Genomic DNA, 17,567 nt, shown 5'->3' with positions numbered 1-17,567 from the left:
CTGGTCAGACTGCTGCTACACTTCCCTTCCCTCCTAGTGAGACTGGTCAGACTGCTGCTACACTACACTTCCCTTCCCTCCTAGTGAGACTGGTCAGACTGCTAGCTACACTACACTTCCCTTCCCTCCTAGTGAGACTGGTCAGACTGCTGCTACACTACACTTCCCTTCCCTCCTAGTGAGACTGGTCAGACTGCTGCTACACTACACTTCCCTTCCCTCCTAGTGAGACTGGTCAGACTGCTGCTACACTTCACTTCCCTTCCCTCTTAGTGAGACTGGTCAGACTGCTGCTACACTACACTTCCCTTCCCTCTTAGTGAGACTGGTCAGACTGCTGCTACACTTCCCTTCCTCTCTAGTGAGACTGGTCAGACTGCTGCTACACTTCCCTTCCCTTCCTCCTAGTGAGACTGGTCAGACTGCTGCTACACTACACTTCCCTTCCCTCCTAGTGAGACTGGTCAGACTGCTGCTACACTTTCCCTCCTAGTGAGACTGGTCCTGCTCCCTCCCTCCCTCCTAGTGAGACTGGTCAGACTGCTAGCATACACTTCCCTTCCCTCCTAGTGAGACTGGTCAGACTGCTAGCTACACTACACTTCCCTTCCCTCCTAGTGAGACTGGTCAGACTGCTGCTACATTACACTTCCCTCCCCTCCTAGTGAGACTGGTCAGACTGCTCCCACTTCCCTCCCTCCTAGTGAGACTGGTCAGACTGCTAGTGAGACTGGTCAGACTGCTAGCTACTACACTTCCCTTCCCTCCTAGTGAGACTGGTCAGACTGCTGCTACATTACACTTCCCTCCCCTCCTAGTGAGACTGGTCAGACTGCTGCTACATTACACTTCCCTTCCCTCCTAGTGAGACTGGTCAGACTGCTGCTACATTACACTTCCCTCCCCTCCTAGTGAGACTGGTCAGACTGCTGCTACATTACACTTCCCTCCCCTCCTAGTGAGACTGGTCAGACTGCTAGCTACACTACACTTCCCTCCCTCCTAGTGAGACTGGTCAGACTGCTGCTACATTACACTTCCCTGCCCTCCTAGTGAGACTGGTCAGACTGCTGCTACATTACACTTCCCTCCCCTCCTAGTGAGACTGGTCAGACTGCTAGCTACACTACACTTCCCGTCCCTCCTAGTGAGACTGGTCAGACTGCTAGCTACACTACACTTCCCCAATATGAACAACAACTCAAACAACACTTTAGTTTGTCATTTCAGCCCATTTTACTGGAGTCACAAGACACAATATGAGATGTAGACTCAACTATTGAGTAGAGTACATTCAGTCAGATCTATGTACAGTAGTTGGTGTGGTCACCTGTTTTATCCAGGAATCCACTAAAGTCTTCATTAGGCAGCAGGTACAATTTCAATTAGCATGAACATCATTCACTGTCAGCTTCAAAGGTTTAAACCCCCCAAAATACACATCATGTAATATAATGTAATGACTTACATTATCGTCATGCTAGATAGTTTTGTATATAAGGTGCAGTTTATAGTTAACCATTTAATGTCACAGTAGCAGCAGTCTGTTGATCTTAAAGGAAGCAGTCTTTGCCACATCTGCATTTAATTCCATACCTAGAAGCTATTACTGTCTGTCTGTACCTTCATCTTTTGGTTCTTCATGGGTTTCTTTGCTAGGTTCTTGACTTTCTTTATCCGTTGCAGGGATTAATGCATTAGCAGAAATATATAGCACTGCTATCTCTCTTGTTCTTTTTTGATATACCTCTTCACCCTCTTCTCTCTTTCTATCTGTCTGAATACTACAGTATTTAACGATGCTTCTCTCCCCCATGAAGATGATGCATCTATAATCTTATGTCACTTCAGCCGCAGTCTGTGACTCACCAGTACAGCAGTGGAGGAGGAGTCTGGGCCTCAGCAGGCCTTCCGGACCCCACGCCGCCTCTCTTTCTCCCCTCCATTCTGGAGCGCCCCATCTCCTTCTCACCGCCGCCTGCCTGCCCTCCCTCCAAGGCCTACAACGCCCAACGCCGCAAGAGCACGTCCATCTTGGAGGCCCATACGCGCCACTTCCAGCCTGCCTACCCCCGCTACGCCAGCAGCCTGCACCCCTACCACCCGGGGATGGAGGGGCTGGGCGTGGGTGGAGGAGGAGGAGTGGATGGGCACCTGGGTGTGGATCCCTCGTCCCTCTTCATGGTGCCTGGCTACGGTGCTCCGAGGCTGGGGTCAGTTGGAGAGCCCATGCACCAGCACCTCCAAGGTCAGTCCCTCCAGGACCCTCTGTACGGGTACAAGGACGTGAGGGCGGAGCAGCAGGAGGAGGTGGTGGAGGCTGTGCGGAGGCTGAGTCTGAACCAGGCAGCGTTGCTGGATCACTTCGAGGCCATGGCCTATGGGGGCTACCCCATGACGGCTCACCAGATCAACCAGATCAGCTTCCACCAGCAGATGCAGGCTGCGGCAGCCGCCAGCCTGGCCGTGTACGACCCTCCACAGCCGGCCTACGCCCAGACCTACCACCCACACATGCAGAGTCACATGCGCCTGACCCACAGCCCCATCCCTCAGCTGCCACCCATGAGCACCTTGGGCCCGCAGGCCTCGGGTACTACCGATGGGTACCAGCTGCAGCACTCCGCCTCCTTCCCCCAGTCCGCTCCCCCAGTCATGGAGCCCCCGCAAGGCAGCGTGTTCGAGTTCCACGTCCAAAACATGGCTACTGCAGCAGCCGCCGCTGGGGCCGACTCTGGCGTGCTGGCCTCTAGACTGTACCGGGCTCGCCGCGGCTCCATGGACCTCAACTTGGAGGAACAGGGGGGCCCAGGAGGACAGTCAGGGGGGTCTGGGACCTACAGCCGCCTGCAGCCAGTCACTGAGGAACTGTACAGCTACATCAGCCCTGAGATGCCTCTCCCTCCCGGGAGCCTGCTACTGCACCAGGGCCAGAAGGACTGCAGCCCGGAACCTTCCAGTGACTCCATGGCCTCCTCTGACTGTGGAGAGTTCCACTCTCCTCCGCCCCAGTTCGGGGCCTCCTCGGCCGCCCAGTCCATCCCACACACCTTCTACGGGGCAGAGGCCGGGGGGAGGGACGCCACTGCAGAGGGCCAGGGAGTGGGCCACCCCCCCAGCCAGCAGACCTTTCTGTTTGTGCCTCCCTCCGAGTCCCCAGGGCGTCAGTCCTCTCACGTCAACATACTACACACCACCTGGGCCCGACAGACGAACGTCCAACCCGACCTCTCGTATCACGAGTTTCCTCTGGCCATGCAGGGAAACCCTGGGCTGGTACTTAGACCATCACTTTCTTATTCGATAGCAACCCTCAGCCGTCTACCCTCCACACCAACCCTGTCTTTATCACTTACCTGATTCATTTTGTTTCGTGGTTGTGTTTTTAACCATTTCCAGCCATGACTGCCTACACTCAAAGGTCCTTTTTAGGAGGTGCTAGTCTTCAGGAAACAATTAGAAACCTGCTGTTTAAATCCCCTAGTTCTGTTGACGGTATGTTCTCTTATCACCTACGGAATTATTTGTATCGGTCTCTTAGAGTAAGTAAGATTTTGTATGTTCATATATGTAATTATATGGGAAGATGTGTGTTTGTATTGGTATACAGTGAGGTAGAACTGCATATTGTACATATGAATCCAAAGTCGAATTGGGCCTTATTTAATATTCAAAAACACCAAATTGTCAAGACACTACTGTATGGGAATGGGATCATTGTTGTGAGTAATAATCACAGACTTGTTGCCACATGGCTTTGAGGATTTGTATGATCCAACACACAAACATACAACAAACGGGGGGTTTAGACCGGTTTAACTGTTCACCTGAAGCTTACATTATTTACATCATAAAAATGTTTCTTTAATTTTTCAACTATATTTTCAAATTTTTATTTTATCAGTTTGTACAGTAGCTCTGTCTAGTTGGCTGGAAATGGTTAAAATGGTATTTTTATCATTTATTATCTGTTGCCAAGGACACCAATCCCAGTAACAGTTCTATTGGAGGTGTTGCAGCACGTCATGTGCCATATAATCAGCTAGCGACCAATAGGAAGACTACACTCAGCTGGTATCCAAGATAAATACTTTACACTCAGGGGTCAGAATTCATCCATTAACCCTTAGAATGCTGACATTATCAGTCATCCCGCAGCCTCATCTTTTGTTCTGAGCAGCGCTCTTCTTTCTCGCTTCTTTTTATGGTTTTATTTTGCAATTTTATTTGTTTTATTTTCATCTGTTCTTCTTCCTACGAAATGCTTTCCGCTCCTAAAGCCTCTCGTTTTCAGTGGTAATGTCCTGAGAACAGGGGATAGCAAGGTAGGTGGTCAGCCTGGTGCAACTATACTTGTGTGAGCTCACTCTCTAGTGAGTGGTTGAGCTGAGCTTGGGAACAAGTATACTTGTCTGCAGCCTTCTAAGGGTACTTCTTAGGGTTGGTTCAGAAGCTAAATGTAATCATTACATGGAATGTAAAGGGTTTCAATCAACCAGCAACAACAACAAAAAACAGGTTAAATTTGAGTTTTTTCAAAATATATTTAAAGGACACAACCTGCTTCTTCTATGTGCTCTGTTGAGCAATAACATTCACAATGTAATGAATCATCTAGGAGCCCTACCACGTGCATGAAGCCTACTCACTCCCCCCAACTGACCCAGCAGTGGATTTTGTTACCTGTTATAGTTACCTGTGGATGTACATGCATACACAAGGAGTCTTGGAGATTCTCTGGAGAGTCAGAGAGGGGATACTTTGTGTATGTACAGTACAGTAAAGTGAGCCAAAGCTCAGGCTAGAATACAGTAGTACTGTACAGTACAGTGTGCCAAAGCTCATGCTAGAATACAGTAGTACTGTACAGTACAGTGAGCCAAAGCTCAGGCTAGAATACAGTAGTACAGTACAGTGAGCCAAAGCTCAGGCTAGAATGTAGTACTGTACAGTACAGTGAGCCAAAGCTCAGGCTAGAATGTAGTACTGTACAGTACAGTGAGCCAAAGCTCAGGCTAGAATGTAGTACTGTACAGTACAGTGAGCCAAAGCTCAGGCTAGAATGTAGTACTGTACAGTACAGTGAGCCAAAGCTCAGGCTAGAATGTAGTACTGTGCAGTACAGTGAGCCAAAGCTCAGGCTAGAATGTAGTACAGTACAGTGAGCCAAAGCACAGGCTAGAATACAGTAGTACAGTACAGTGAGCCAAAGCTCAGGCTAGAATGTAGTACTGTACAGTACAGTGAGCCAAAGCTCAGGCTAGAATATAGTAGTACAGTACAGTGAGCCAAAGCTCAGGCTAGAATGTAGTACTGTACAGTACAGTGAGCCAAAGCACAGGCTAGAATACAGTAGTACAGTACAGTGAGCCAAAGCTCAGGCTAGAATGTAGTACTGTGCAGTATGTCCAAAAATAGATCCTAATTCATGTTTTGTTTTCTCTCTTGTGTCCATATTTCTATCTCCTTCCATATTGTCTCTCCATCTCTTCATCTATCTCTCTATCCTATTGAAGCAGGTGCAGCAGATCCCAACCTCCCAGTCCAACACTGGACACCCTCCTGCCCCCAACTCCCAGCCAGTCCCCATCGCCCACCAACAGGTAAGGTCCCCTTTCTCCACAGGCCTCTGAGGACATCCTAATTCCTTACCAAAGGGGAACATTGAGACATTGCCAGTGTGGATATAGGGCCAAATCATTATAGCATCTCTACAATCCTCCAGCACCAATCCTCAACCATCTCCTGTAATGTGCATCTTCAGAATACAGGTGCATCCTCATGGCAGCCAGACGGTGGACATTTTTGTTTTGATTGGTCTGTCTGTTTTAATCTTGAAGGACAGTATTCTCTCCTGTGGGCCTAATCATGTGGCGGACATATAGGCCCCTAATGATGCCTCTCTATCTAATCATAGGACTATAGCCCTAATCATAGGACACACTGTGTTGTCTGTCTCTTTTAATCAGCATGGAGGTTACTCATAGAAGGACATATAGCATCTCTAGGCTCCCTCCGCAGGTAGACAAAACAACACATTCAACGTTGATATGAGCACCTCTCACACTATAGCTTTATCTCTTGAGTCTCCTGGCTTCTCCCTTTTCTCCAATCCAACATTTCATTTCCTGCTGTCTCACGAACAAACAGAACTGTAATCATAGTGAAATGGCTGTGATGTATATTTGCCTACAGTGTAGCAGAGGTGAATATAGCATCTCTATAGACATATAGCATCTCTATGGGCCTAATCATAGAAGGACATATAGCATCTCTATGGGCCTAATCATAGAAGGACATATAGCATGTCTTCCTGGTACAAGAGGCCTCCTGTGTGTGTGTGGGCACGCAATTGTTTTTTTATGGGCCTAATCATAGATGGACATATAGCATCTCTATGGGCCTAATCATGGAAGGACATAGAGCATCTCTATGGCCCTAATCATAGAAGGACATATAGCATCTCTATGGGCCTAATCATAGAAGGACATATAGCATCTCTATGGGCCTAATCATAGAAGGACATATAGCATCTCTATGGGCCTAATCATAGAAGGACATATAGCATCTCTATGGGCCTAATCATAGAAGGACATATAGCATCTCTATGGGCCTAATCATAGAAGGACATATAGCATCTCTATGGGCCTAATCACAGAAGGACATAGAGCATCTCTATGGGCCTAATCACAGAAGGACATATAGCATCTCTATGGGCCTAATCATAGAAGGACATATAGCATCTCTATGGGCCTAATCATAGATGGACCTATAGAATCTCTATGGCCCTAATCATAGGACATATAGCCCTAATCATAGGACATATAGCATCTCGATGGGCCTAATCATAGAAGGACATATAGCATCTCTATGGGCCTAATCACAGAAGGACATATAGCATCTCTATGGGCCTAATCATAGAAGGACATATAGCATCTCTATGGGCCTAATCATAGAAGGACATATAGCATCTCTATGGGCCTAATCATAGAAGGACATATAGCATCTCTATGGGCCTAATCATAGAAGGACATATAGCATCTCTATGGGCCTAATCATAGAAGGACATATAGCATCTCTATGGGCCTAATCATAGAAGGACATATAGCATCTCTATGGGCCTAATCATAGAAGGACATATAGCATCTCTATGGGCCTAATCATAGAAGGACATATAGCATCTCTATGGGCCTAATCATAGAAGGACATATAGCATCTCTATGGGCCTAATGAAGGACATATAGCATCTCTATGGGCCTAATCATAGAAGGACATATAGCATCTCTATGGGCCTAATCACAGAAGGACATATAGCATCTCTATGGGCCCAATCATAAATCATAGGACATATAGCATCTCTATGGGCCTAATCACAGAAGGACATATAGCATCTCTATGGGCCCAATCATAGAAGGACATATAGCATCTCTATGGGCCTAATCATAGAAGGACATATAGCATCTCTATGGGCCTAATCATAGAAGGACATATAGCATCTCTATGGGCCTCATAAGGACATATAGCATCTCTATGGGCCTAATCATAGAAGGACATATAGCATCTCTATGGGCCTAATCATAGAAGGACATATAGCATCTCTATGGGCCCAATCATAGAAGGACATATAGCATCTCTATGGGCCTAACAGTATTGATTTGTCGTTTAACTTTTTAAATGTATTAGCCTGCTTTTTCAATGTGGCATTAACACAGCCAGTCATGATGTTTTCATCTGATTGTCAAACAGTTACAAAATACTAATTTAGGCTAAGTTACTCAGGGGGGATAGTTAGACCTAATTTACATAATTTCATCATAGAAGGACATATAGCATCTCTATGGGCCTAACTGGAGGCTATTTGTTAGTCAACTTGTGTCTGTAATTAGATACATGCAGCTTCTCCTCGATCATTACTTGATGCTCATCCAGAATATTAAATAAAGCCACGCTCACCAAATATTTAGTTTCAGGAAGAGGACTGATGCTCAACAGCATTACTCCTCTTCCTGAAACTAAATTAACATTTGGTCTGAAATTTTACTCAGAGGAACACTTAGTTCTAGATTCCGTGTCCATACTTTAGTTGCTATTCTAACTATCAGGCTTCTCCATTCTAAGATAATTCCAGCATCCACACCTTTTGATAAAAGCAAAGAGCCTTACCGGACACTGAACAGTGTTATGGATGACATTCAGTGATGTCATAATTCCACCAACAAAAGTCTTGTAACCTGAATTTGATGCGTACTCTGCTGTCCACCCGCGTCATGGTCTCGGCCAATCATCTCTGCCTTATTAAAATGTCAGTGTTCTCCTCGAACCACTCCGCAATTTGGAGTCTATTGGCTCATTTTTTTATGTGACTGACATGATAGATAGATTCCAAGAAAACTGTAGGCTTATTACACAATGTTTTTTTAACAATTGTGATAGACTCACGTTTTAACGGTACGCCGTACCCCCGCTTTCTTTTGCCGGTACTCTGTACTGGACCGGTCCGGCGTCACCCTTGCCTATAGAATATGTTAATAAGATGAGCTGTAGGTTAAGCCTGTGCAGTATGTGTGTCATTGCTTTTCATCAAGTCACAAGGTAAGTTGGCCGAATGCCAGAGAAATGTTTTTGCAATCACCCCCAAGGCAAATTGTAGCTTCAAATTAGCATAACTAGATTTGATTGATAGGTTCAACTGTTTAATTACAGTGAGATAATGGGGGTGTTTTTTGCTATGAAACTACTGATATGTGTCAAGTACGCATATGGTCTTAAAGAGACAGTTCACTCAAAGATTGCAGATATTTTTATTTTAAATTATTGTGCTTTTTAAAATATATTTTTAACCTTTATTTAACTAGGCAAGTCAGTTAAGAACAAATTCTTATTTTCAATGACGGCCTAGGAACAGTGGATTAACTGCCTGTTCAGGGGCAGAATGACAGATTTGTACCTTGTCAGCTCAGGGATTTGAACTTGCAACCTTCTGGTTACTAGTCCAACGCTCTAACCACTAGGCTACCCTGCCGCCCTGCTTATCTTTTCCATACGTGGGATTGAGGCTGGTGTCGGGCATAGACTCATCTCAACAGACTTTTGAGGTCAAAAACATCTGACAAATGTAGTCAACTGTCCCTTTTTAACTTTGCTGTGTAGGTCTAGTCATGAGTTGACTCTCCCTCTCTCCTCCAGACCCCCCTGCAGGCCTCTCTCCCCCCCACCTCCCAGCCCATGGTCTCTCAGCCCCAGCAGCAGCAGGCAGGCAGCACCGTGGTACAGAGCCCCTCTCAGACCCAGCTACCCCCTGGACCACAGCCCACACAGGTAAGGGACCAACACATACATACACACAGAGTGCACATGCAAACACTGGCACTTACCCACACTCTGTGCACACATTTCATATCACACACACACACACACCTTAATCAAGTTAGAGTGAGGGTCCCCAAAACCAAACAGGTAACAGACTCATGCATTCACATTCCGTGTCAGATACTGTATGCATTCATACAGACACATTTTACACAAGCCCACATATAAACTCAGCAAAAAAAGAAACGTTCCCTTTTTCAGGACTCTGTCTTTCAAAGATAATTTGTAAAAATCCAAATAACTTCACAGATCTTCATTGTAAAGGGTTTAAAGGGCACTGTTTTCCTGCTGTTCAATGAACCTACAGACGGTAGGCAGTTAATGAACCTACAGACGGTAGGCAGTTGATGAACCTACAGACGGTAGGCAGTTAATGAACCTACAGACGGTAGGCAGTTAATGAACCTACAGACGGTAGGCAGTTAATGAACCTACAGACGGTAGGCAGTTAATGAACCTACAGACGGTAGGCAGTTAATGAACCTACAGACGGTAGGCAGTTAATGAACCTACAGACGGTAGGCAGTTAATGAACCTACAGACGGTAGGCAGTTAATGAACCTACAGACGGTAGGCAGTTAATGAACCTACAGACGGTAGGCAGTTAATGAACCTACAGACGGGAGGCACTTAATGAACCTACAGACGGTAAAAGCCTACAGACGGGAGGCAGTTAATGAACCTACAGACGGGAGGCAGTTAATGAACCTACAGACGGTAAAAGCCTACAGACGGTAAAAGCCTACAGACGGGAGGCAGTTAATGAACCTACAGACAGTAAAAGCCTACAGATGGTAAAAGCCTACAGACGGTAGGCAATAAAGGTCACAGTTATGAAAACTTAGAACACTAAAGAGGCCTTTCTACTGACTCTGAAAAACACCAAACGAAAGATGCCCAGGGTCCCTACTCATCTGCATGAATGTGCCTTAGGCATGCTGCAAGGAGGCATGAGGACTGCAGATGTGGCCATGTCTGTACTTTGAGACGCCTAAGACAGCGCTACAAGGAGACAGGACGGACAGCTGATCGTCCTCGCAGTGGCAGACCACATGTAACAACACCTGCACAGGATCGGTACATCCGAACATCACACCTGGGGACAGGTACAGGATGGCAACAACAACTGCCCGAGTTACACCAGGAACGCACAATCCCTCCATCAGTGCTCAGACTGTCCTCATTAGGCTGAGAGACGATGAACTGAGGGCTTGTAGACCTGTTGTAAGGCAGGTCCTCACCAAACATCACCGGCAACAACGCCTATGGGCACAAACCCACCGTCGCTGGACCAGACAGGACTGGCAAAAAGTGCTCTTCACTGACGAGTCGCGGTTTTGTCTCACCAGGGGTGATGGTTAGATTCGTGTTTATCGCAGAAGGAATGAGCGTTACACCGAGGCCTGTACTCTGGAGCGGGATCGATTTGGAGGCGGAGGGTCCGTCACGGTCTGGGGCAGTGTGTCACAGCATCATCGGACTGAGCTTGTTGTCATTGCAGGCAATCTCAACGCTGTGCGTTACAGGGAAGACCTCCTCCCTCATGTGGTACCCTTCCTGCAGGCTCATCCTGACATGACCCTCCAGCATGACAATGCCACCAGCCATACTGCTCGTTCTGTGCGTGATTTCCTGCAAGACAGGAATGTCAGTGTTCTGCCATGGCCAGCGAAGAGCCCTGATCTCAATTCCATTGAGCACGTCTGGGACCTGTTGGATCGGAGGGTGAGGGATAGGGCCATTCCCCCCAGAAATGTCCGGGAACTTCCAGGTGCCTTGGTGGAAGAGTGGGGTAACATCTCACAGCAAGAACTGGCAAATCTGGTGCAGTCCATGAGGAGGAGATGCACTGCAGTACTTAATGCAGCTGGTGGCCACACCAGATACTGACTGTTACTTTTCATTTTGACCCCCTCTTTGTTCAGGGACACATTATTCAATTTCTGTTAGTCACATGTCTGTGGAACTTATTCAGTTTATGTATCAGTTGTTGAATCTTATGTTCATACAAATATTTACACAAAACGCAATTGACAGTGAGAGGACATTTCTTTTTTTGCTGAGTTTAGCACAGCGGATGTGTCCACTGAAGGCCAGTGTGTTTACCTAATCCCATGGATGTGTCCACTGAAGGCCAGTGTGTTTACCTAATCCCATGGATGTGTCCACTGAAGGCCTGCCAGAGTTGGTCTGAACCAAGTCAGTAACACAAAACCAAACCTCCATTAATTATTCAGTAATCGATAGAAAACCTTCATGGCCATTGGTTATTAGTTATAGTGAAGTTTTACTGCATTGTGGGTACAAACATGAACTTCCATCGCCTTCAAAGTCCAACAATTTTGCCAAACCAAACACTCAAAAAAGCCAATGTCAAAATAAAGCAAACCCTTATGAAACCGATTCAGTAAGTACTACTGAGTGGTTGACTAACTCATGTCCATTGTGGTAAGTATTACACAACCATCTGATATTGTCTTTCTATGGAGTTTAATCTGTTCTGTTTCTTGTTAACGTGTTTTAACATTCACATTTCTTACTTCAGTTTTCCATCCTTTCTTTCTGCTTTTATTACATTGACTTTCTCACTCTTTCATCCACTCACTACACTTCTATGACATGCTGCTTGGTCTGCCTGCCCTGGTCTGGTCTGGTCTGCCTGCCCTGGCCTGGTCTGCCTGCCCTGGTCTGGTCTGGTCTGTCTGTATGCATGGTTGGTGGTCTTCAGCTGTGTGCTAGTGAGCTGGGCTCTTCTGTTATGTCCCCTTCGCCCAGCTTAGAACACCTCTACTATCTCTACCAGGCACACCAGCTAGCTCTGGTCCAGGTACCACTCACTGTGCTGTTATTATAGCTAGCTCTGGTCCAGGTACCACTGCTGTTATTATAGCTAGCTCTGGTCCAGGTACCACCACTGTGCTGTTATTATAGCTGTGGTCCAGGTGTTATTATAGCTAGCTCTGGTCCAGGTACCACTCACTGTGCTGTTATTATAGCTAGCTCTGGTCCAGGTACCACTCACTGCTAGCTCTGGTCCAGGTACCACTCACTGTGCTGTTATTATAGCTAGCTCTGGTCCAGGTACCACTCACTGTGCTGTTATTATAGCTAGCTCTGGTCCAGGTACCACTCACTGTGCTGTTATTATAGCTAGCTCTGGTCCAGGTACCACTCACTGTGCTGTTATTATAGCTAGCTCTGGTCCAGGTACCACTCACTGTGCTGTTATTATAGCTAGCTCTGGTCCAGGTACCACTCACTGTGCTGTTATTATAGCTAGCTCTGGTCCAGGTACCACTCTACTCTGGTCCAGGTACCACTCACTGTGCTGTTATTATAGCTAGCTCTGGTCCAGGTACCACTCACTGTGCTGTTATTATAGCTAGCTCTGGTCCAGGTACCACTCACTGTGCTGTTATTATAGCTAGCTCTGGTCCAGGTACCACTCACTGTGCTGTTATTATAGCTAGCTCTGGTCCAGGTACCACTCACGGTGCTGTTATTATAGCTAGCTCTGGTCCAGGTACCACTCACTGTGCTGTTATTATAGCTAGCTCTGGTCCAGGTACCACTCACTGTGCTGTTATTATAGCTAGCTCTGGTCCAGGTACCACTCACTGTGCTGTTATTATAGCTAGCTCTGGTCCAGGTACCACTCACGGTGCTGTTATTATAGCTAGCTCTGGTCCAGGTACCACTCACGGTGCTGTTATTATAGCTAGCTCTGGTCCAGGTACCACTCACGGTGCTGTTATTATAGCTAGCTCTGGTCCAGGTACCACTCACTAGCTCTGGTGCTGTTATTATAGCTAGCTCTGGTCCAGGTACCACTCACGGTGCTGTTGGTCCATTATAGCTAGCTCTGGTCCAGGTACCACTCACTGTGCTGTTATTATAGCTAGCTCTGGTCCAGGTACCACTCACTGTGCTGTTATTATAGCTAGCTCTGGTCCAGGTACCACTCACTGTGCTGTTATTATAGCTAGCTCTGGTCCAGGTACCACTCACTGTGCTGTTATTATAGCTATCTCTGGTCCAGGTACCACTCACTGTGCTGTTATTATAGCTAGCTCTGGTCCAGGTACCACTCACTGTGCTGTTATTATAGCTAGCTCTGGTCCAGGTACCACTCACTGTGCTGTTATTATAGTGCTGGTCCAGGTACCACTCACTGTGCTGTTATTATAGTGCTGGTCCCCACTAGGGTGGTAGAGCGTGTTTATGTGTGCGACTGTACGTGTGTCCATTTCCATTAGTATCAGCTGTCCTCACTCAGTATCGCTTGTGTTGTTGTTGTTTGAGCTCCAGTAGAAAAGTATCTGTCTTTCTGTGTGTCTTCTGTGTTTGTCGATAAATGTGAATTGAGGTCTAATGGACGATCATGGCTGTTCCATTAGAGTCCATGTTAGTGACCAACAGCATGATGTCACCGCAGGCATGTTGTACCACTGAGTGGAGAGGGCCTCATGAGGAGTCCTGTCCACACCTTAGCACTGCTTTGTTCTCACAGTGCAGTTGAACCAGTTGAACCTTCGGTTTGACATCCGGTTTCATGCCATTTGTGAAACACATCGTGTTTGGTCGCATGTTGTTGTGGTGCGTGGCTTTGTGTGTTGACTTTGTTTGTTTAGTGGTTGTATGCACAGTGTTAAATTCTGTCACACCCACCATACACACTCTTATCCCCTTGAGTTTTGTTCCTTCAGTCACCCTTTAGTCAACCACCAACATAATATCCATCCCATAGAAGTGGACTTACTATTGCTATCATCCATAATCCGCCCACTCCAACCTAGTTCCCATGACCCTTCGTTACCCTAGCCAGTCCTAACCTGACATGACCCGCCCCTTGCTCTCCTCCTCCCGCCCCCAGCCTTGCAGTATGGCTCCACCTCCCTCCTCAGTGGGACTTGTCTCTGTGGCACAGATGGCCTTCAATCAGCCCTCGGTCCCGGTTACTGCAGCTGCAGCCCAAGGGGCGGCGTCACCCCCTGGGGGAGCCCTGGTGACCCCACAGAGCCCTATAGCAGCTGCAGCCTTACCTCTGCCTCCTGGGGCTCATCCTCTACCTGGTTCTGTATCTGCACCCACTCTGGTGACTCATCCACCGCCGGTGCCACCGGCCTCCCCTATGCCGCCCCAAATGATGCCTACTCAGCCTCTGGTCGTTGTGGTGCCCGTCATCAGCGTAGCCAGCACCTCCCCAGAGCCGCCAGGAGATGCCCAGCCCCAGGTACCTGTGGTCAGCCAAACCCCCTTCGTCATGTCCCCCGCCTGGTCGTATGGATGATGGAGAGTAGTTCTTTGACCATAGCTGGTCTGCGTGTTTCCTTGACTGTATGTTTGTTATTTGAGTCCTGAGTTGGTTGTGTGAAGTTGTGGATGTGTCTAGTCATATATATTATATGGTCACAAGTAGCTAGATGTGGATGAAACATTCTGAACATAGATGCTGTCAAACATTTGGTTACGGTGGGATTAGTACACTAAGACCTACAAGACTCTTATTCCTTTATACTGCTACTCTCACATGCTTTTAAGTCTCATATTCTGCCTCTCTTTTTAACCTCAATACCTTCTGAAGCCTTTCATCTCCAAAAGACCACACTACTTTGCACTCTCTTTACTGTAAAACAAGTTTCCCACAGTTCTCTGACCCTCTGTTCTCCTGTACTGTGTTCCAGCCCTCCCAGACGGCTCCTCAGCCTTTGTCATTGGACCAGTCACAGTTACAACCTCCACAAGTGCCCTCGTCCATGGAGAGGTAAGATGCATGTTTAACTGATGGTAAAGATATACACATTGAGATTTTATAAGAGATGGGAAAGATCTCAAATTTTATAATTAGTCATGATTGTTTAATTGAGTTTTTATTAGCTTAGAGGCTTGGCGCTTCGCTCTCAATCTTCAGATCATGAATTTTAACGGTGTTTGTGTGTCTGACTCAGCGGTCACTCTGACGTGGCGTCCGGCCTGAGCGATGGAAATGATGGAGGCAGACAGGAGGGGCGCTCCATCAAGCGACACCAGCGGCGCTCTGTACGGAGTCGTTCTCGTACCGACAAGATTGGCAAAGCAAAGTTGAATGTACTAAATGTAAGAGTCCGCCCAGGGAAATGACTGAATATACTAAATGACTGACTGATATATACTAAATGTAAGAGTCCGCCCAGGGGAAATGACTGATATATGTACTAAATGTAAGAGTCAGCCCAGGGGAAATGACTGATATATGTACTAAATGTAAGAGTCAGCCCAGGGAAATGACTGATATATGTACTAAATGTAAGAGTCAGCCCAGGGGAAATGACTGATATATGTACTAAATGTAAGAGTCAGCCCAGGGAAATGACTGATATATGTACTAAATGTAAGAGTCAGCCCAGGGACTGAAATGACTGATATATGTACTAAATGTAAGAGTCAGCCCAGGGATAAATGACTGATATATGTACTAAATGTAAGAGTCAGCCCAGGGGAAATGACTGATATATATACTAAATGTAAGAGTCAGCCCAGGGGAAATGACTGATATATATATAAACTAAATGTAAGAGTCAGCCCTAAATGTAAGAGTCAGCCCAGGGAAATGACTGATATATATATATAAAAATGTAAGAGTCTAAACAACACCATAGTACCCTCCAAGCTCGTCATCAAGCTCGAGACCCTGGGTCTCGACCCCGCCCTGTGCAACTGGGTACTGGACTTCCTGACGGGCCGCCCCCAGGTGGTGAGGGTAGGCAACAACATCTCCTCCCCGCTGATCCTCAACACTGGGGCCCCACAAGGGTGCGTTCTGAGCCCTCTCCTGTACTCCCTGTTCACCCACGACTGCGTGGCCATGCACGCCTCCAACTCAATCATCAAGTTTGCGGACGACACAACAGTGGTAGGCTTGATTACCAACAACGACGAGACGGCCTACAGGGAGGAGGTGAGGGCCCTCGGAGTGTGGTGTCAGGAAAATAACCTCACACTCAACGTCAACAAAACTAAGGAGATGATTGTGGACTTCAGGAAACAGCAGAGGGAACACCCCCATCCACATCGATGGAACAGTAGTGGAGAGGGTAGCAAGTTTTAAGTTCCTCGGCATACACATCACAGACAAACTGAATTGGTCCACTCACACAGACAGCATCGTGAGGAAGGCGCAGCAGCGCCTCTTCAACCTCAGGAGGCTGAAGAAATTCGGCTTGTCACCAAAAGCACTCACAAACTTCTACAGATGCACAATCGAGAGCATCCTGGCGGGCTGTATCACCACCTGGTATGGCAACTGCACCGCCCTCAACCGTAAGGCTCTCCAGAGGGTAGTGAGGTCTGCACAACGCATCACCGGGGCAAACTACCTGCCCTCCAGGACACCTACACCACCCGATGCTACAGGAAGGCCATAAAGATCATCAAGGACATCAACCACCCGAGCCACTGCCTGTTCACCCCGCTGTCATCCAGAAGGCGAGGTCAGTACAGGTGCATCAAAGCTGGGACCGAGAGACTGAAAAACAGCTTCTATCTCAAGGCCATCAGACTGTTAAACAGCCACCACTAACATTGAGTGGCTACTGCCAACACACTGTCAATGACACTGACTCTACTCCAGCCACTTTAATCATGGGAATTGATGGGAAATGATGTAAATATATCACTAGCCACTTTAAACAATGCTACCTTATATAATGTTACTTACCCTACATTGTTCATCTCATATGCATACGTTGATACTGTACTCTATATCATCGACTGCATCCTTATGTAATACATGTATCACTAGCCACTTTAACTATGCCACTTGGTTTACATACTTATCTCATATGTATATACTGTACTCGATATCATCTACTGTATCTTGCCTATGCTGCTCTGTACCATCACTCATTCATATATCCTTATGTACATATTCTTTATCCCCTTACACTGTGTATAAGACAGTAGTTTTTTTGGAATTGTTAGTTAGATTACTTGTTCGTTATTACTGCATTGTCGGAACTAGAAGCACAAGCATTTCGCTACACTCGCATTAACATCTGCTAACCATGTGTATGTGACAAATAAAATTTGATTTGATTTAAATGTAAGAGTCAGCCCAGGGGAAATGACTGATATATATATATACTAAATGTAAGAGTCAGCCCAGGGGAAATGACTGATATATATATAAACTAAATGTAAGAGTCAGCCCAGGGAAATGA

General features: G+C 46.7%; 1 protein-coding gene across 1 annotated transcript in view; it reads left to right on the top strand.

Annotated features, from left to right (window-relative positions):
- wnk1b (WNK lysine deficient protein kinase 1b) overlaps positions 1 to 17,567 on the top strand; it is a 186,573-nt gene that overhangs the window by 130,911 nt on the left and 38,095 nt on the right. Inside the window, exons 10-15 of the mRNA XM_042318524.1 lie at positions 1,852 to 3,276; positions 5,517 to 5,603; positions 9,187 to 9,318; positions 14,243 to 14,602; positions 15,054 to 15,133; positions 15,318 to 15,465. Of these exons, the coding sequence (XP_042174458.1) occupies positions 1,852 to 3,276; positions 5,517 to 5,603; positions 9,187 to 9,318; positions 14,243 to 14,602; positions 15,054 to 15,133; positions 15,318 to 15,465 (2,232 nt within the window). The remainder of the gene's footprint in view (positions 1 to 1,851; positions 3,277 to 5,516; positions 5,604 to 9,186; positions 9,319 to 14,242; positions 14,603 to 15,053; positions 15,134 to 15,317; positions 15,466 to 17,567) is intronic.

Source organism: Oncorhynchus tshawytscha, unplaced genomic scaffold (assembly GCF_018296145.1).
Source record: "Oncorhynchus tshawytscha isolate Ot180627B unplaced genomic scaffold, Otsh_v2.0 Un_contig_1952_pilon_pilon, whole genome shotgun sequence".
In the NCBI taxonomy this organism is placed as follows: Eukaryota; Metazoa; Chordata; class Actinopteri; order Salmoniformes; family Salmonidae; genus Oncorhynchus; species Oncorhynchus tshawytscha.
This window is presented reverse-complemented; position numbering and strand designations above follow the sequence as displayed.